This window comes from Octopus sinensis, linkage group LG17, assembly GCF_006345805.1.
Source record: "Octopus sinensis linkage group LG17, ASM634580v1, whole genome shotgun sequence".
Classification (NCBI taxonomy): Eukaryota; Metazoa; Mollusca; class Cephalopoda; order Octopoda; family Octopodidae; genus Octopus; species Octopus sinensis.
The window spans coordinates 253,522-275,246 of NC_043013.1; the positions used below are offsets into that span (position 1 = coordinate 253,522).

Here is a 21,725-nt window from a genome sequence, read left to right on the forward strand (position 1 = left end):
ACCAACGAAATCCATTGCTCTCAACGATGTGTTTATTCTTCTGGATAGTTATAAAAGCAAGAACCCCCAAGCAAAAGTCAGTTGGTGACAACTCGAGTTAGTGACAACCCGACTTAGAGAGAGCGACCATCAGTTAGTGAACGACCAACTGGTCATGGCCACAATTAGGCAGCTACTAAAGACAAATGGTCAGAGGGAGAGAGAAGTTTACCAATTAATTTCAACCGTGACAAAAATAAACTTCTACCGTTACATATATATATATATATATATACATATGTATGTATAGGCAAAACTAGAAAGAGAAAAGGAGAGGAAAAAAAGAAAATCAGAATAAGAGGAGATCGACAATTATCTGAACATTTTCCCGATTCTTGTAGATGTAGATTGTTTGATCATTTGGTCAGGGATCATGACCAAGTGCTGCATTGGTCAGGCAGTGGTGTAGCTGGCTAAAATTCAGTCCGACCACTGAAACCATTTAAAGAATAACAGAATAAAGAATCGAGGGTGAAAAGGAAAAAAAAAAAAAACCCTGACCCACGACGAGAATTGAACTGTGAATGTTAACATTTGCTTTAGAATTATTGCATGACTTCAAACAGGTGTCGGATCTTCGGTTGGGACTTTTGGCAAATTTCCTAGACAGGGCACACACACACACACACGCATTCTATCACTCACAAGTCGAACTAATGCTAACTACATGCTGCCAGTTACACTCTTCTTATCTTCTGTGTGTCTGACAAAAAACCAAAGTACAGACAGCATTATGTTACAGATACTAACATTAGCTCGAAGCAAGATTTCATGTATTTAACATTTTTTGCCGCTGTCACTTCTCATCTCCCACTTACCTTTTCCGGTTCTCTCTCTCTCCCTCTCTCTCTCTCCCCCCCTCTCCTCTCTCCCTTCTTTCGCTTCGACTGTAACCTGAAAAGAAATATTTGTAACATTAACTAAGAATGTGTCTATATATACATGTGTATGTATATATATGTATATATAGATATAGATATATTTACACGCACACACTGAGCTTCATAGAAATAGCCAAGAGTGTGCGCGTCCGCGTTTTCTATGGTACGTTCATGCGCGTGCACACACACGTGTATACACCCATATTAGGCAAACGAGATCTGTAGCTGTTGAACACGAGGCCGTTTCTGACGATCACCTTACTAAGTGCGCGTGTACTCTTCAGGTCTCCGTCAAATATTTTTAGTGACGCGTGTTTCACGCTTTTATATTGAGGTGGATTGCGTAGAATCGGGGCGAGCAGAAGATTCCAGAACATCTCTTCATCTTTTTTTTTTGTTTCACTCCACAGGACGCCGACCATACTGGGGCACAGCCTTGAAGGATCAAATCGCTCCCCAGCATTTCCTTTTTAATGTCTGACACTTATTCTATCGGTCTTTTACCGAACCGTTAAGTTACGGGGACGTAGACAAACTAACACCGGTTGTCAAACAGCAGGGAGGGAGGAACGCAAATACACACACAAATATATATATATATAATATATATATATATATATATATATAATATATATATATATATATATATATATGTATAGGTATATAAGACGGTCTTCCATTCAGTTTCCATTTACCAAATTCACTTAGAAGGCATTGGCCGTCCCAGGACTAACAGCAGAAGATACTGGCCAGAGGTACCATGCAGTTGGTCTGAACCTGAAGCCACATCGTCCCAAAGCAAGCTTCTTAACTTCACAGACGTGTGTGTGTGTGTGTGTGTGTGTGTATGTGTGTGTGTGTATGTGTTCGCGTTTAATTTATAATAATTACAACATCAATATTCTATGTCCCATAACTTAACAGACTGGCAAATACTAATTGATAAAATGTGGACGAGTCTAAAGTCAGAACTGAGTTTTTTTATGCTTGAATGAAACCAATAAAACAATAATAAAAATTAAATAGATCTTCCAGTAATAACGTGTGTGTGTGTGTGGTGTGTGTGTGTGTGTGTGTGTGTGTGCACATGCATACACACTTATATATGTATATATGAATGTATGTGCATACACATACACACTCACACACACACACACACATATATATATATATATATATATATATATATATATATATATATATATATATATATATATATATATATATGTATAGGTATATAAGACGGTCTTCCATTCAGTTTCCATTTACCAAATTCACTTAGAAGGCATTGGCCGTCCCAGGACTAACAGCAGAAGATACTGGCCAGAGGTACCATGCAGTTGGTCTGAACCTGAAGCCACATCGTCCCAAAGCAAGCTTCTTAACTTCACAGACGTGTGTGTGTGTGTGTGTGTGTGTTCGCGTTTAATTTATAATAATTACAACATCAATATTCTATGTCCCATAACTTAACAGACTGGCAAATACTAATTGATAAAATGTGGACGAGTCTAAAGTCAGAACTGAGTTTTTTTATGCTTGAATGAAACCAATAAAACAATAATAAAAATTAAATAGATCTTCCAGTAATAACGTGTGTGTGTGTGTGTGTGTGTGTGTGTGTGTGTGTGTGTGCACATGCATACACACTTATATATGTATATATGAATGTATGTGCATACACATACACACTCACACACACACACACACATATATATATATATATGTTGTGTAGCTAAAACTGTGGCCATCCATACACATAGACATGTCCTTTACAGCCCATGCTGGAGTCATATAAAGAGCACTTGTGCCAGTACCATGTAAAAAGCACCTGTAAAATGGTTGGAATTAAGAAGGGCATCCAGCTGTAGAAACTTTGCCAAAACACACATTTTGAGCCTGGTGCAGCTCTCCAGCCTCGCCAGCTCCTGTCAAACCGTCGATGATGCGTGCTGTTCATATTATTTTTGCTTTGTTGAATAAGTGTTTAAATATTCTAATCTTTTATTTTATTCTTCTTCTCTACCAATGTAGAACCAATTTACCCAAGGAGGTGATGGCATTTCCTGACTTCCACTTCTCACAGAATCTGCCCTCTTTTATCACTCACACCAATGTCAAAGATTATCTCATAGATTATGCAAACAATTTTGGCCTCTATGCTCACAGCAAGGTAACTTTTATTTTCTCTTTCTATGAAAATACAAATATCTCCCTCTCTCCCCCTTCCCCCTTTCTGTCATTGTTTAATCTTTTTGATACCAACTCACCTGATACCATCCATGGTTCTTTAATACAAATTTCTAGCTTTTAAAGTTGATCTGAATTAAAGCCTTTCACTATAATTTCATTTTCATTTATATTCCAAACACCAGCTTAATTATAATAAAGTTATTTTACGAAATTCTTTACCATTTCCAAAATTAATTGAAACCAAATCCAATACTCTCCAACAGAAATATTGTAACAAAACGGTTAACTCAAAATTCTTTGATAGATTATTAAATACTTTTTTTTTGTTTCATTATTATTATTATTATTATTATTATTATTATTATTATTATTATTATTATTATTGAAGGCAGCAAGCTGGCTGAATCATTAGCATGCCAGACAAAATGCTTACCAGCATTTCATCTGCCTTCACATTCTGAGTTCAAGTACCACCAGGGTTGACTTTGCTTTTCATCCTTTCGGGGTCAGTTAAGTAAGTACCAGTTGAGTACTGGGGTCGATGTAATCAACCATTCAAAATTTTGGGCCTTGCACCTATAGTACAAAGGATTATCATTATTATTTTTATTATTATTATTATTATTATTATTATTATTTAAGGTGGCCATCTATTAGAATCGTTTGCATGCCAGGCAAAAAGCTTAACGGAATTTTGTCTGTCTTCACACTTTCAATTCAAATTCTGCCAAGGTTTACTTAGCCTTTCATCTTTTCAGGGTTGATAAAATAAGTACCAGTTATGTACTGGGGTCTATGTAATCAACTTACTCCTCCCCAAGAAATTGCTGGCCTTGTGCCAAAATTTGAAATCTTTTTTTTAGTGTTATATTTACTGTTTAAAAAACAGAATTTCTATGTTTGTGCAGCCATAATGGCCATTATGTTATCAAAGTGAGTCTGGTTCCCAAGAAAAATCTCTTTGTCATTACCATGCGAGAATTTCTCTGAATTATCATTGCTCTTCTTTTTCATTGGTTGATCTGGAGTAAGCAGTCAACTCACAGATGGAGAGATAAGATAAATTTGAGTCAATTTAATACAGCTAATGTTCAATTTGAACTGTTTGATACAATTTATTGACATTCAGAGCTTTCTCAAGAGTATTAACTCTGCAAGTGAAGTCAATGTACTCCAAGCAGGGCTTGAACCTACTTCATAGACTCAGTTAATGAGTTTAACTGAGATTTATTTAAAGTTACTGTGGTGCTGGAGTTGGTGTTGATAGCAGAAGCAGCAGTGGTGGTGGTAGTAATGGCAGCACATGATCAAGCTGTGAGGAGAAACCATTTCAGGAACAGCGAGAGAAGTGATGAGGAATCAGGATGTCTGTGGATCAGGGTTTGTTGGAGAGTATTGATGAGTGACATCAAATGATTCCAATCAGTCGAGTAGCCTTTCTTTGAGTGCCATCTAAGTGGTCATTATTTGTAGCTGTGCCATTCTAGATGTGGGGGAACTGCATTCAAGAAACGTTGCAGAGGGTTACTAACTGCTGGGGACGATATTATTTTTTGGCCCTTAAAGAAAAGAGATCCTTTGTGATGTAGTCTTAGAGTTATTCCATCAGTGCTGACTTGGGGCAAAACAACAACATCACTCCTGTTTACTATTCATACCACCACTATCATTGCTGCTGCTGCTACTACTACTACTACAAGCATGTAATGCCTCGTAAGACTTGATGATTTCTTCATACAAGTTTTTTTACTGAAGCTGGTTGTTGGTTTGTCTTTGTTTTTTTCTTTACAGTTTTACATTGTTTAAATTTTTGATTTTTATGTAAGTATTTTTTTTATTTATGTTGTTATTTCATAATTTATTGGCTGTAAAAAAATAATATTTCCAGCCCATGCCACAGGGTTCCCTCGTTCAAACGATCTGATGGCTTCTCTCATAGGTGTTTGGCTCAAGTGACCCAATCTGTTTTTCATGCCACTCAAATTCTATCTATTTTCTTTTAATTGCTGTTTCTGTTTATGATATTCATGTAATTACTTTAGTGTAATTTTAAATTTTTGAAAGTCTTTAGAAATGATATGCCTCTGACCCTTGTTTTTGTTTTGTTACTTTGGCTTTTTACTTGCCTACAACCTAAGCAGCAAAACCCCTTTTACTTTCCCACTCTGATGAACTTCAAGACCCAACCCATGCAGCAGGAATCAGCAACTTCATTTTGTAAAAAATTAATTTTGATATTTTTAAAAACTTTTTTTTACATTTTCCCATTATTTACTTCTATATAACATCATTTTTAAAATAGAATTATCCCTGCATATCTCCCATCCCTATTTCCATCACTAGTAACAATTATCTTATCCATATCATAGCTATTATTATTATGTACGACGCATTGACTGCTGCCCCTGAATAACCCTACATTGATATCTTTTATTTCATTGTTAAGGATACGTAGGATGTGGAGGCCACCCAGATAGCTGCCTCTGCTACAGTTGCCTCCTCAACATAGGATCAATGATCTTCAATTACAATAAGAGTAATAACATTAGGAACACCCTCACAGATCTTGTAATTGTAGGTCCACCAACAACTGTCCTCTGAACAAAATCATTTTTGGAAAAGAACTAGTGTATAAGGCTAACATCGCTAAATTATACAAGACCATGAAAACATGCATTGGAATGAATGGAAATGCCTTCAAGAAAAGACACAGGCAACACTTGGCAGCATTTAGAGATTAGTACAAAAGGAATGCAACATCTTTATCAAATATGACATGGAACCTTGAAGATAGATAGGAGCATGGACAAATCTCCTCCATTTGAACTAAGGCATCATAGCCAAGGCTAGCAAATACTAAGGTTGATATGCCTTTTGACATCATTTAAGATTTGATATACTCACTACTAAATTTTGGTTCCAATGTCTATGAATTTCTAGAAAGTTTCCTGATCTATTTCTCTCAACTAACATACCTTATACAAGATGAGCAACTGAGAAGTAATACACAGATTATTATTACAAGGAATAATTGAGTAACCAAGCCAAGGAATGATATAGCTATAATTTATTTTTTATTTACTTATTTTTTGTATATGGCATCCAACAAGCCAACCACTGGTTCTTTGCATTTCTGAGAGTGAGAATTGAGAAGGGAGTATCTCTAAGTCAATGCAGAACAAATATATGAAGTGACTTACTTTGTAAAGTGTTAGCTTTTTTGTTTCCTGCTAATTTTTGTATACTTTCTAATATGTACTGGCAAAAGATATGCTTATACATTTTATACATGCATGTATACACACACACACACACATGCATGTATGCATAGATGCACACACAAACACACACATGCACTCATGCATGGATGCAGACAACACACACACACACACTCTCCCACATGCACACACTCACACACACACTCCCCCCACACGCCACATGCACATTCAAAGTTATTGATCAACTTGGGACTATGGTAAGATTGAACTAAGAGCCACACAGTTTACAAAGTAAATGTCTTCAGTATATAACCTGGCCTGCACACACAGTAATTCAAATGGGGAAAAGATGGATGTATGAGATTTGCTTGAATAGAAGTTGAGCTCTGAGAAGCATGAAGTCAGGCATGAGATGCTTTACAATCAGAGACTGAAGACATTTGTTATTGAACTGACAGACAAGGAAGTACCAGTACATGCAGTAAAGTGGTTGGCATTAGGAAGGGCATTGAGTTACAGAAATCACACCAATGCAAGCACTGGAGTTCAGTGCCACCCTGCAGCTTGCTGGATTCTGTCAAACCCACATCAGCATTGAAAATGGATCTTAAATGATGATGATGATGTGTGTGTGTGTCTGGAATGTATCCTTGCAATTTCAAAGACACTCTGACTTGTACCAGAGCCCATTCACACTGAAAAACAATGATTAATGGAAATACTTGGTAGATTCGTTACAGAGTTCTGCATTGTTTTTTTGAGGATATTCTATGAGGCAGGAATGTGGGAAATGTTTTTACATGTAATATATGGTCATGGGAACTTCCTTGCTTTAGCATGTCTCACACTGGAGATATTTGAGTGAAAGGGGAGAGAAAGATCACAGGCAAAACAGATTAAAATGAAACAATAACATAAAACGAACATTTATTAGAAATCATTGCTTCTTTTTGTTTATATTTTTTCATTAATTATTTAATGGTTTACTTATGTATTGTGTGTCCATTGAAATGTTGAACTGGTTTATGATTCATAAATATTGCAGTTAAAGACGCAAATTGAAAGAGTTGAAATGATTACAACAAACACTGGCTCTATAAAATGGTGCGTCACGTACAAAGACGTCGAAGACTCGTCTGCACCCTCCACATCTGAAACCTATGACTCTGTCGTAGTTTGCAATGGGTAATTCACTGAACAAAAAGAAAAATAATCTTGTTTTTCTTTATTCATAAATTTATTTTTAATATATAAAACTAAAAAAGTATTTTTCTTAAAACATTTTCCCTCAAATATTTTTTTCTTCATTTTTAAATCTTTTCTAAATCATTTTAATTAAAGTAAAAAGAAAATTATTTAGGCGATTTTATAAACTAAAACAATTCTAAAAAAAAAGAAAACATTTTTCAACAGCTTTGACTAATTTATAGGCTTCTCTCATTTTTATTATTTCATATTCCTTAAATTTATTTTGCCAAGGAACCTTCACATGATTTCCCAAAAGTTGTGGAACTATACTGTTATTTTGCAGAGACCCTCAACAAAACTTGTTTTGAAGAATTTTATCATTAAAAAATGACATGTAACTTATTTTGAAAATGGCAAATGACATTTTTTATAAAATAGTAGTTTATCAAGTTTTATTAGAATCCTTTAATTTGGGGAATCGTAGAATTTTTTGCAAAATCCTAGGATTCCTCAGATCCCATTTTGGGAAATACTGGGTTAAGCAGTAGTTCCTAACTATTTTATAAAGGGTCCAGTGAATAAACTAAATTACACAAAAATGAAAATAACACTGACATCTCATTTTAACAGATATATTTACCAAAATTACATAAAAATATCTTGAAATACTAAAGAGTAAATTTATTCAATAAAATTACTATTGGCTTCAGCCACAGCTTTTGGAATCTCCTGCAACTCTTCTGGACGGTCTCCTTGTTTAAGTTGGTGAATGCTGCCATAATCCTTGCCTTCAGTTCATCTTTGGTGTTATAAAGAGTTTTGTTGGTCTCTCACTCAACTGCACCCCACACGTAATAATCAAGGGGGTTGCAGTCTGGGGAGTTAGGAGGCCAGATGTTAGGGGTGATGTGATTGCAGAAATTGTTTGACAGCCATGACTGGGTTCTCCTGCTTGTGTGACATGGTGCAGAGTCCTGTTCCAGCAGCCACCCTCTTGACCCAGGGCAGTACTACCTTCTCCAGGTACTTGATTTAGGATTCCATGTTGACATGTTGAGTCTGAGGCCATGTGGGAAGATGAATGGAGGCATAACGTTGCCATCACTAGTGATCACCCCAAACACCATGATGTTGACTGGATGTTTGAGTTTTATCACTCTCGGTACATGTCCTCAGATTGGCACCGAAACACTCTGAAATGTTTGTATTGGAACCACTGTCATGAATGCTAAGCAGCACAGATGTCATTTCTAAATTTCTGGCAGAGTGAATTGCTTGATGGTGCTGTTTTTCTCACAGATGGTGCCCAACTGACCCTACTATACTATGTAGTCAACAACTCACAAACAAACAATGCACATGCATGAAATTAAAAATATAAAATGGCAACAATTTACCCATTGTACCCTGTATATTATATATATGAATAAGCTATAAGCTCGTAAGAAGAAAGGGGTAGGATTATGAACTTAAAACAATGTAGAATTATTATTCTATCATTCTGGGTCAACTTTGCCCTTCATTTTTCAACATTAGGATTGATATAATAAACACTAATGAAATACTGAACTGGTTTCACCAACTTCTCTTCATCATTCTTGATATTTCATGTCTTGTGCTCCAGTTTGTAATCATTGGAGGTTTTTCTCATGTATGGAGATAGGCTTGACCCCTGCTTGAGGTCAGTTTCACTTCTCTTCTACCTATAATCTCTTAGAGAAGAAATAAACATTACATCATCACATTTAGCCTCCAAAAATAGAGAATCTTTATAGACAAAAAAACAAACAAACAGCAACTAAACAAATTGACATTGTTGCTAATTAATTGGCCATCATCCTTACTTTAACAGATTTATGATTAAAAGTATTTCAGACAAGATCATACTATTGTCTTTTTGTGGGCTATTTTCTTTCAAGACTTATTGTATGTAGAATTATGCTTCGGTGAATAGGCACTAAAATAACATCTGACTTTTCATAACAGTGGTTGCAATGCAATGACAGACAACATTGAGAAGGCTTAATGGAACATCATAAGTTATTATAAGAAGAAATGATGATAGCATTAAATCAAGGTTTACTTGACAGCATTCAGAAGTATAGCAGAAAAGTTTGAGCTACTTGTTATAGGGTCACAAATCCAGAAGACTGTGTAGGCAGCATGAATAACATGTAACACTTACTGTATATTGTAAAATGTCCACATGGGGGGGAGTTGAGCTCTGACAGTGACATGACAAATTACGGCTGACTTTCTTAGGGGCTTGGCTGAGACTGATTAAAATTTTCCTGCGACTTAATGACAGGCGGCAGCGTGTATCTATGTGTGAGCTATAATGGCTGGCTATATCAACTAAATCATGCATTGATGGATAACAGTTCCACCAAAATACTATCCAGTGTGTCCTTGTAAGTTCATTTAAATGATGGAGTGTGATTTGAGGCACATTCAGCTGTAGTTTTCAGCTAGGCAATCATTCACATAGAATCTTCCTTGCTGCCATTTAATGTAAAAGGAAAAAGTGAAACACTTCAAACAAACAGATTCTAAATTGCTTTAGAATAACCATTTATGATTCATAGAACTTAGAAATCCTTTCAGCACAAACAAAGCAGCAATTATTTGTATCTATTTTATTCCTCATCACATTAACTCTTTAGCATCCAGGTTACTCTGTCAAATGTGTTTCTTCTTTATTCACATTGTTTTGAATTAATCCTGAATTATCTTGTACCTTCAAGATATCAAGATGTGATTGTTCATTTTTAGAATGACATTGTTGGGTAGGTGTGAAAGATTGAACCTGGCTAGTTTGAACATAAACAGGTAGAATATTTGGGCCGGATATGGACGGTTTAAATACTAAGAGGTTAAAATTCTTCTAAGTTCTTTTTCTCTTATTTACTCTGCTAAACTTTCACTGAGTGTTCACTTTTATATTTTATTCCTTCATGGTTGAAGAAATATCCTGAATTGCTTTTGAAACCATCAAACTATTTGACAGCCTGCAGCTTCAATTCCTGCCTAACATATTAATGGCCTTCAGCCAATTGTTAAACAACAATTACTATTCAATTTTTTAAAGTATGATTTTTTTTTTAAATACCTCCATGAGTTTTAAACAAATAACAGTTTTTTAAAAATCCATGAATTGAATTTAAAACTAAATTTTTTTCTTTGTTTTTCTCTCTAGATATTTTTTTATTTTAATTATTTGATGATTTGGAAAATTATTTAAATATTTTCATTAACCTTTTTTCATCTTCATTTTCTCCCTCCCCCTTGTCTTTTCTCCCTCCCCCTTGTCTTTTCTCCCCCTCTTTCTCTTTCTCCCTACTTTTCTTCCTTTGTGCTTCTTATAATATTTAGAAAATTATAGAGATAAAATATACAAACATTATAGTAAAACTATGTATTCCCCCCGTAAATTCTATCATAAAACCACACACACACTCACAAACATAAATACCATCATAGAAACCCTGGTAGTTAAAGTAAGGTATTGACCAGCTGAGACAGGGCTGTGGATATTAAGTTTAACATAAAAGTAAATGGGTCCTTCATCAGTTTGGACAATGATCATTAATCCAGTTATGCACTTGCATCGTTAACCAAATTCTCAGGCAAAATCAGTGTGACACTGTGTGTAAGAAAGTTGGCCCTTTATATTAAGGGTCCACTCCATCCAACAGGCTCCCACAGTTTTCATTTACCTACTTTCACTTAAGAAGGCCTGAGTCAACCTGAGACTTGCCCAAATAGTACAGAGTGGGATTGAACCTGAGACCTCGTTGTTATCAAGTCAACTTCTTAATCCCTTGTATGTGTTTACGTTTGTTGTTAAATCGAGTATTGTGTCCCACTGTCTCAAACTTAGCAGTTCATCAAGCAGAGGCCTATAAAATAAATGCCAGATTGAAATACGTACTGAGGTTAGTATGATCAATTAAATTTTTGAAGGTGATACCCCATCATGAGGACATTCAAAATACTAAACCCAGTAAAATAATGTTTAAAGACTTAATGGCTTCAAATTTAAGGTAATGGATTACTAACCACAAGATAATGAGTTGAAAACTTTATACTGAACTTCCACTCTATACGATAAACACTATTTGTACATCTCAGTCTACTTGACTTCCAACAATTAGCAATTGTAGTTTGAAGTTGAATGGTAAGCAGTCAGAAAGATGTCCAGATTTCTTTAAAAATTATTCTGAAGCAAAATATTCTGAGAAAAAGTAATTTTTGTCACCACAACAAAACACACACACACACACACACACACGCAGGTATGTCTCAGGCAGAGTTGCCTTCCTTAGCTACAAACCTCAAAATTGTGCGACCTGACCTTGTTTTTGAGGTTATTTTTGTAGTAAAAAAGAAGTGTTGTGCAAAAAACATACTTTATTTGGTAGTCAAATCTTTTGATACCTCATACATCAAAATCAGCAACTCAGTTCTTGAATCCATAAGGAACATATGCAGACACACAGACACACATACAAACTCTGTTTTATATATAAGATAACGTCACCATTTTGAGTTAAATGGATTAGACACAGATGTTTCATAGATTTCATATTCTTTCAAGCCCCTCCAGCCTTCATGTCTGGATCTCTTTCAATTCAAAAGTCCAGAAAAGTGACTGAAGCAAATAATATTGCAACTAACTCCTTAAACTTTTCATTACTGTATTTATTTTGAGAAGCTTTGTGTTTCTTTCAATTACTTTAAATATAACAAAGAATTTAGTAAAATAACTTAGTTATCATTAAGTTAGTGTTAAGAACATAAATTGTGACTAAGGTTTGGTGGAAGATTTTAATTCAAAACTTATGAAAACAAGACATTTGTACTCGGAGCCAGAAGTGGTTTCAGCCAGGTTGGTAATGAAAGGGTTAAACTTTTACCATCTTATGTTGACTCATCTCAACCCAAACATTACAAGTTATACCTTGTTATATTGCTTCATGGCCCAAAATATAGAAATACACAACTGAATACTCTCTCTTTCTCTCTCTCCTACAAAATTTACTTTTATCAGCTTCTGGATAATATTCTTTTAAATATCTCTAACATTGTAATGATGCTTTATCATCACCTTTTATTTTTTATCTTAAGTTTCTCTTGTGTCTGGGGAGAGACATTCTCTTTTGGTGCCTTATAATTTAACATACGCACCAGTATAAAAAAGAAATAAGTGGAAATTTTACAGGTGAGTGTGTTGAATAATAAGGCACCAAAAGAGAATGACTCTTCCCAGACACAACAGAATATGCTTCTACACACAAACTCACATACAGAATCTTGCAAATGAAATCCAAAAACGAAATTAAGTTTCTTTCTCATCCCAAAAATTCAAGTGAAACCTTTAAATAGTTTCACAAGAAACCATTACGGTTTAGCACACCTTCTGAGAATTTCAGCAAAAATAAACTTTTATCAGAAATCATCCCCTCTTTATCTGAAATATGATTCCTACAATGTTCAAATTAACTTAACAAAATGGCACTATAAGAGTTGTGATAAGTAGTAGGTACTACAAGACTAGATATGCTACATAAATTTATTGTACGGTTATATATTTCACTTCTTAGAATTACACAAGACTACTCTGGATAACAGTTGCTATAAGACGGATATTATATAATACTTTTAAGTTGGCATATACAACTTAACATAAATCTTAAGTTGTATAGTCACCTGGCCTTTTTTTATTTTATTACAACTACCTTCAGATAACATCACTATTCATGTTTTAATCTAAATAAATGTTGTCCCATTTGCTTTCTGCCCTCTTTCTCTCCTCATTCCTTCCTCTTCATTGTCTTCCTTCTTTTCTTTTCCAGCTAATTTGTTGGAAATACTAAGGAACTCACATTTTTATCATAGATATTTTCATTGGAAATTATAGTCTAGGTTTTTTGGGGTTTTTTTTCCTTTGCTTATATCTTGCATTTGGAAAGTTGTTATATTGATACCTTTTGCATTAAAGATAAAAGAAAAACAAAACCAATAATCACAGATGCCATCTGTGTTGTGCGATAAATTCTGTTTATAAACTAATATTACTAAATGTTTAAAAGCCCTGAAGAAAGAAATATACCAAGAATTGGATGTACCAAATCTATAAAAAAGACCAAGGAAAGACAGGACATGTCACTCTGGTCTCACTTCAGAGACAAACTCAATGACATTTATAAATAAAATTACAACTACAACACTTATAAATTCAGATGAAGTGAAAAACCTACGAAAGACATCACTAGATGCCTGCTACACTCTACAATATAAAACTCTGAAAGCACCTCAAAAAATAACTTTACCAACAAATGTGATGCTGTGTATATATTTCCAAACCACTGCAGCAGTTCCCTGCACAACAGAGTGATGTTAATTATAATACAAATAAATGAAGCAGGATTCAATTAATCCATTTCTAAGTTGATTTATGTTGAAATCCAGGACCTTGCATTGGAACTGGAAGGTGAAATGAAAACAACAGAAAGGGAAAAAAATGAAAAAAATAACCCAACAAATTTTCATGTTCACCTTATTCTTTAGTTTTATTATCAAATATTGTTGGTATCAGTTTATTTTTACTGTTTTCTTTTTTTTTTCTGTAGGATAATTAAAAGTTATGAAAACTTAATTACATTAGTTTTCTTGTAATTAGAATAATATAAATCATTAAATAGAAAATAAAAGTTATTAGATAGGAAAAAAAATCAATTCTAATGTTTTGAAAATATGATTAAATTTTGTCTATTGTTTTGTCTTCCATTGTTCATTCCAGACATTATTCTATACCAAATATTCCTGAAATACCTGGACTCAAGCAGTTTGAAGGATCTTTTCTACACAGTCATGATTATAGGGTCCCTGAAGTTTTCAAGGGAAAAACAGTTCTTTGTCTTGGAGGCGGAGCTTCTGGCATTGATATAGCAATGGACCTCACCAGTCAGGCAAAAAAGGTTGGCATAGAATTGTTTTTTTTATATTTATATAATTGTAGCAAGACATAAACCTGAAATGACTTGTCAGAAGGAAATTTTGCCTGTAATATAGTAGCTGAGTCAGTTGGATATTCTCTGTCTGTCTGTCTATCTCTCTCTCTCTCTCTCTCTCTATATATATATATATATATATATATATATATATATATTATATATATATATTGAAAGAAAGAAAATAGAGAATTATGGATGTTTAAACAATTTATTTGTATGATATAAAAATGTTGAAATTCTTTTATAAAAACAATAGAAATAAATTATAAGTCGTAAAGCTCTAAAAGAAAAGGCAGATGCCAAAAAGTTGGATATTTGTTTTGATTCCTGCCCCTAGATGATACGTAATTCTAAGCATTTGGTTATATGCTAAGAATTGGTATCATTTTCAGCTATATGGGGCAGAATCTCATGGAACAAAGGTTAACATATTTCTTGAAGGGATGCAGACAAATTACTCAACTTCTTTCAGTAAAACCCTTTAAGGCACTGCTCCAGCTCTGTTGGTCCATTGCGTATTTTGAGTGAGATTGGGGGTTAAGTTGGGGGTTTTTACTTCCATTTTCTAGCAAGCTGGTGCTTCGTGTACCCTCTGATATAATTAGGAATTTATTCTATAGCTGTTTGACCCTTTTATTACTGTATTTATTTCGAGATGTATATAATTTCTATACATAAATATTTTAAGTTCTTGACACAAGGGACATAACTCTATTTCATTTCCTAAGAAAATTCACTCTGAATCTCTTCCATGATTTAAACTTTCCTCGTTCGTCCCTTACTATATTTTTGTATATATCCTTACTGCGTGAGCGCATACGTACACATTAATATGTATGCAGATACAGATAGATGCGAATAGACTTACACATTTATATTCTTACCTGTGTATCTCTCATCGTCAACGTATGAGGATCCGACAACCTATACTTTATTTGACAGTCATAATACTTATGTCGAATGTGCCATTTAAGTCGCCCCAACGATTTGCAAAGAAGCAAGCAGATGCTGCAAGTATGAGGATTATGGGGTCACAACCGCTTCTCTTCTTTGCCTGGTTGAGAGAAAGTCTCTTATACCATTTCGATGGCTGCAAGGTGCTGTGGTCTATATTGACTGCTGAGATGTTACTCTTCGTCTTCTCCTCATATCTGAGCCCTGATCGACCAACATTCCTCGTCACACGCATGTCTGCCAACAATCATCTCCATGTGCAAATATATAAAACTAGTGAATTAATCCTGTAACGGTTTCATATTCTTCTCGCTTATATATGAAACATGACTCTTGCTAGCTTCTCTAGGCACCAGGGGTGGGGCAAAGGTTACCCAAGTCGGAAAAAATTCCATGGAAAGTTGAAATCTTTGTTTCTGATTATGACTTTGTAAACCAACAAACAAAAAGAAAAAGAAACGATCTCCACCAGCAGACATCATTTAAAAAGGCTTCAATTGGTTTCACTTTCGATATTGAATAGTTTTGGTTTTTGTCCCGTGATCAGCAAGCATCTTCGTATTGCAGTATTTACAGAACAAATATATTCAATAATGAAAGTAAATGGCTGGCTACCTTGGTCTGTAATATTTAACATTCAATTACATTTAGTAATTCCTGCTTGGCAGATTATGAAAGAAAGTATTTGTTGGAATAATTAATGTCTTTTGTTTTAAGAAAATTACTTTTAAGTATTACATAATGTTAATTGGGGATCTCTTTGGTTTGGCTGCCAAATTTTGAAATTTCAAAGTTTATTGAAAGCTTTAAAATTTGATACATTAATGTAGTTTTGCAAGCTGAATCTCAGGAGCTATTTCACTTTGTCCTGAAGAATTTTTTTAAAAACAATATAGAGGTTTAAAGTCAGAAAACAGGATTTGGAAGCTGTCATTTTGTGTGTAACAGAACGTCTTGCCAACTGCAAGCAAATCAAATTCTGCTTTAGGCACACCATATAACCCCCTCATCACGATTCTATTTTTTGGTATTTTCAAAAAATCTTTGTGAATTTGTATTTTACACATGAGAATTCATGTGATTATCCCAAGATATAACAGAAAGTTATTTTGGTGCATGATTTAAGGCCTATTTGGCTGTTATTTTTAGCACATCTGACGACCACTTCAGTGAGTGGAAAATATTAGTCAACACGTGCTTTATTGCAGACAGAAAAGTTCTCATGCTTGGCTTCTTACTATGGAAACAGACATGAATGTGTCTGTAGCTTATAATTGGCTAAAATTATCCAAAATTTGAAAAATTTTAAAAGCTAAAACCTTGTTATTTATTGAATGAATTTCAAAGTTGTGATTAGCATATAAAACCATATCATTAGACCAAATATAAAATCAATTTGAGCAGAAATTGAAGAGATTGAAAATTGGCAACCAAACAGAAAAGTTCTCTAGTTAGTCTACTCTATGAATGTCTTTAAAAATAAGCATCACTGAAAATTTATTTTAAAATTGTTGTAAAAATGTCCTTCTTCAAAAGAATTAACCATTCTTATAGCTAGAATGGTTTACAGTAAGTTGTGCAATTTCAATTAGTCTCTTCTGTAGTTGTGTGAGAAACTTCAATCCTGGAACAAGCTATTCACTATTTATAGAACTATTTGCCTTCTTATGAATGAGTCTCTTAATGTAAAGATGTGTCATTCTAAATCGTTTATATGGCCATAACTATCCTTAATTTAATTTATATACTTAAATAGGGGTTAATATTAAGGTCATGCATAGAGAACAATTTCTGTGCAATGTCTAACACGGTAATCTGCTTGAGACCCGTTACAAGTGCCTTTTTGATTGTTGCCTACATTTATACAAATTAATTTCATTTAATTTGTTTCAGGTATTTCTCAGCCATCGTGGTAAGCAAATAACCAGCCCATTGCCAGAAAACCTTGAAGAAACTGTCGAAATAAAAAGTTTTTCTGAAAATTTTGTGAATCTCAAAGATGGCCGTGATTTAGAAGTTGACACAGTAATTTTCTGTACCGGATACAAATATGATTTTCCTTTCCTCACTAAAGAATGTAACCTGAATATAACTGATGGACGAGTTTACCCACTGTTTAAACATATTGTTCATGCTAAACATCCCTCACTCAATTTCATTGGTGTCACAAAGAAAGTTTGTCCTTTTCCAACATTCCATTGTCAAGTGCAGTTTATGATGGCCAATTTGGATGGTTCAATGAAACTACCTTCTTATGAAGAAATGCTTCAAGACATAGAGAAAGATTATGAGACAAGACGGAATGAGGGGATGCCTCATCGACATACACATACAATGGTTGGTCGAAAACAATGGGACTACAACGATGACATCACTTCAATGGCTGAGACGAGACCAATTTCAAAACAAGTGAGAGATTTGTTTGACAAAATTCACTACACCAGGATCAATAATCTTTTGGAGTATAAGAAATACAACTATTACTTGAAGAATGACAACTATGTCGGAGTGCAGAACTAGACTGTGTGGCCAGTTTTAGTCACAACAAAATAGAAGAAACTTGGAAGAATGTCTCAACTTTTCCCCTTCCTTTGCTTTCATTTCAATTTGGGAAAAACTTTCAATATTATTTACTCTTTCATTTCTATGTCCTGTATTCCACTGTAGCTTGCAGCAACTCAAGCCTGAATATTAAGAGATTAATTTTAATCACAAGTATAATAACCACATATTTGATGATTAAATTTCACTGAGTATCTCTGAATAAGCATGTCTTTTGGAAACCAACTTTATTAAGCAGCATCTTGAAGAACCTCCATTAATGTTATCAACATTCATCTTGGAAAATGTCTTGAAATATTTTTCTTCTTCTCTTAAACCATTGGCAGTTTGTTATATTTATGCAGTCAGGATAAGCAACAAATTTCTTTTTCATTCAAGTTTACTGATTTTTAAAAAATCTTCTTAACATAATTAGAGAAAATTGAAACTACCTTCATTTTACTGTTGCCCTTTTTGGGGTCAGATATGGAGAAAGCTGAAGGGTAAACTGTGTGTGGTTTCTGGCTGTATACCAATGCATATCCCTCTCCTTGATTCAGGTTAAAAAAATCAATTTGAATAAATGTGGTAAATGTTGTAATGTAGAGAAGTGGGCTCCCTTGAGGACCTTGGTAGAGTTAAGTCCTCAGGGATCTAAGTCTGTAATCTGACAATGATCCTTTTATTTCATGTAGACCACTAAAGCTAAACTTGATCCCTTTCTTTTAGGAATATTAAACAGGGGTTCATTTCTTATAAATCCTCATCAATTCAATTACATATATCATTCTTTAACAAGAACAGTATTGACAGTAACTTTGAAGTTTTGGCCAGTTGAGCCATCATCAGAAGCAGGCAGAAACTTCAAAGACACTGTCGATATTATTCTTATTAAGGAATAATTATTTTGTATTCTGCCAAATGTATTGAGTAAGATTTCAGTTTAAGACTTGGATGTGGCCCTTAGAGTGTAAGGCATTAAGGGCCAAAACACTTGGCTGGGTGGGGTTCCTTTTCTGAAGACCTTCTGCTGTTTAGTTCTCTTGAGGATTTCTTACCACTATATGTGTGTGTGTGTGTGTGTGTGTGTGTGTGTATGCATGTCCCCGGAATACATTAGCATTACCGGTGATATAAATACAGCTCTGGGCTTGCCAGAATCAGTAGAGCAACACCAAACAAATTTTTTTGTGGTATTAATTTATATTTCTTTACGTTCTGACTTCAAAATCTCCTGGAACCAACTTCATATTTTCAAACATCTTATTTCATGTATAAACATTCCCTATCATTTCAAGTTTTACTATTTTCCCCCAAAATAAAAATATTACTTAAAGTGAATTTTGTGTTTGTTTCTTTTCTTTATAATTAAGAAGTTTTAGTTCAGAGGCTTCGAAGAGCTTTTCAGTAACGTTATTACAAGAATTTGGGCCACTTTTTCTGGTGTGTGGCTCTCAGATCAAATCTTTTCAACCTCACAGCCACTTGCATGCATGAAGTCTATCTCAAACATCCAGACTCATCAAGCTGGAGCATCTTGTCCTGGTCTATGTGGCATTTAAACAATGGAGAATACAAGTAACCTGAAATGAGGCATGTTATGAGAGGATTCTTAGAGAAGAATCCCCTTTTAAACACACTTATAGAGAGATCTTACAAATGTAAACTCTGGCAGAAACATACATTTTACTCATATAAGTGATTTCGCCAGTCTTTATAGTTTGAACAATTAGTTTAACTTGCACTTCACTTCAATAAAGAAATCTTTTCCTAAGCCTTTGAACATTCTTTTAATCAATCTATTTGTTCCCTACTTATCATTCCTTTAACCCTTCTCTTCCTACTATCTGCCTTTGACATCAATCTACTAACGGTTTTTTTAAATACCTAATAACGTTATTTATCATGTAGGCAGTCATCGCAATTGTTATAATGTCTAGTTGTTGAAAGAGGCTCTCTTTCTTTCCTGATAGGAAGATTGCATCTTACACTGTTTATTCCTTTGGAATAAGACCATGTTATTTTCGAAACATATGTCGAAAGTAAAGGAATCTTATTAACATCTTCGTTCAACTCCATTTATTTATTCATATATATATATATATATATATATATATGTATGTAGGTAGGTATATGTATGTGTGTGTATATGTATGTGTGTGTATATGTTTGTGTCTGTGTTTGTCCCCCCAACATCGCTTGACAACCGATGCTGGTGTGTTTACATCCTTGTAACTTAGCAGTTTGGCAAAAGAGACCAATAGAATAAGTACCAGGCTTACAAAGAATAAGTGCTGGGGTCAATTTGCTCGACTAAAGGCGGTACTCCAGCATGGCCACAGTCAAATGCCTGAAACAAAAGTAAAAGAATAAAAGAGGAATTACTGAACAAAGTGTTACAGAGAAACAGTAAATGGAACGAGTCAACTTGATATCAATTGCAGTTGACATTCCCCTGAAGACTCTAAGAATGCAATGATTTGTTCGCTGTTACAATTAAATGCTAGAAACAACAGTCAGTTTTGTATCTTATCACCTCCTGTAGTTCACTTTTATATTTACTAAATACAGAGAAAGATATTACTTGCTTTTCCATGTTTAGTCACACACCCTAGTTACCAATCTCAGTAAAAAGAAAAGATCCTTAAACTCTTGGAAGGGAAACAAAACCAGAGTGAATTCTCTCTCATCCAACTTTTATCATCCTAAGTATAATTAAACATAGCTGAAGGGTGAATTAATATAAACTTTTAATCTATTCAATGTGAACCACTGAAGACAAGTGACTGCCCTAGGAAATTATCCATATTAAATTCTTCCTATTGTCATTGCTCAGTCTCAAATCTCTCCCAAATCACCATTTTGTCATCCAACTCGTTTTATACCAGCCTAAGTCTGAATTAGTGTTTAGAAGTAGAATTAATATCTCATTGTAATCAATATATTGTGACCTATTCTAAATAATAAGAGTTGATCAAAACCAGTTCAATGTATACCTATAAAGTTACAGACATTAAATGCCTTAATTATATTAAACATTAGTGGAAACAAAGAGGCTACCTGTTTATTAGTTTAAAAAAAGGGGGGGAGCATTTTATTTGAAATTTATTTAGAAAAAGATAAAATAAGGAAAAGAAGTCTGAGATAATGTATTACTATATGCCTCGAGAGAAAAAAAAACAGGATTCTCAAAGCTTAAACACCATTCATTATAGGTTTGCTTAATCAGGGTGGACTTACATTAAACAAGTCCATATTTGAATTTAGTTGACACAAACACAATTCAATTGACCTTATTGATTTCTGTTGCAATTAAAAGACAAGTCATTAGACGAGCAATGATTCTTCTAATTAATAGGCAATATAGCAGCCACCAGAAAGTATTTAATGGGCAGTTTTAGCTGGCATTTTTAAAATTCAAAAATGATAAGAAATTTCATTGAAGAAATATTCCAGTGGACTTTCATGTCACACCTTTGTCGTAAACTTTTTCCCCAAATATTGAATTAACACATCAATAGGTGCAAAATTTAATTTAATAATTCTTTTCTTTAAATAACTAATTCTTTTGAAACTTAATTAAAAAACATATAATCTGTTATTATTAGAAGTGTAATAAAATGTCTTTCTTATTAATAAGTTACAGGTTAACTAATGCTGAACATTTCCAGAAAGAATGAAATAGTGATATATAT

At 34.1% G+C, this 21,725-nt stretch overlaps 1 protein-coding gene across 4 annotated transcripts; it reads left to right on the forward strand.

The window, feature by feature from the left end:
- The first annotated feature begins 546 nt into the window (after positions 1-546).
- LOC115221119 (flavin-containing monooxygenase FMO GS-OX-like 2) lies at positions 547-19,371 on the forward strand. 4 transcript variants are annotated; one of them, XM_036510229.1, is made up of 5 exons: positions 547-565; positions 2,955-3,093; positions 7,377-7,516; positions 14,322-14,499; positions 17,383-19,371. In XM_036510229.1, the coding sequence occupies exons 2-5, from the start codon at positions 2,977-2,979 to the stop codon at positions 18,007-18,009; spliced, it is 1,062 nt and encodes a 353-aa protein (XP_036366122.1). In that variant the 5' UTR covers positions 547-565; positions 2,955-2,976; the 3' UTR covers positions 18,010-19,371. The 4 variants fall into 4 exon arrangements, with proteins under 4 accessions (XP_036366122.1, XP_036366120.1, XP_036366121.1 ...); XM_036510227.1 differs by lacking the exon at positions 547-565 and adding an exon at positions 577-605; XM_036510228.1 differs by lacking the exon at positions 547-565 and adding an exon at positions 1,559-1,579.
- Positions 19,372-21,725: the final 2,354 nt, after the last annotated feature.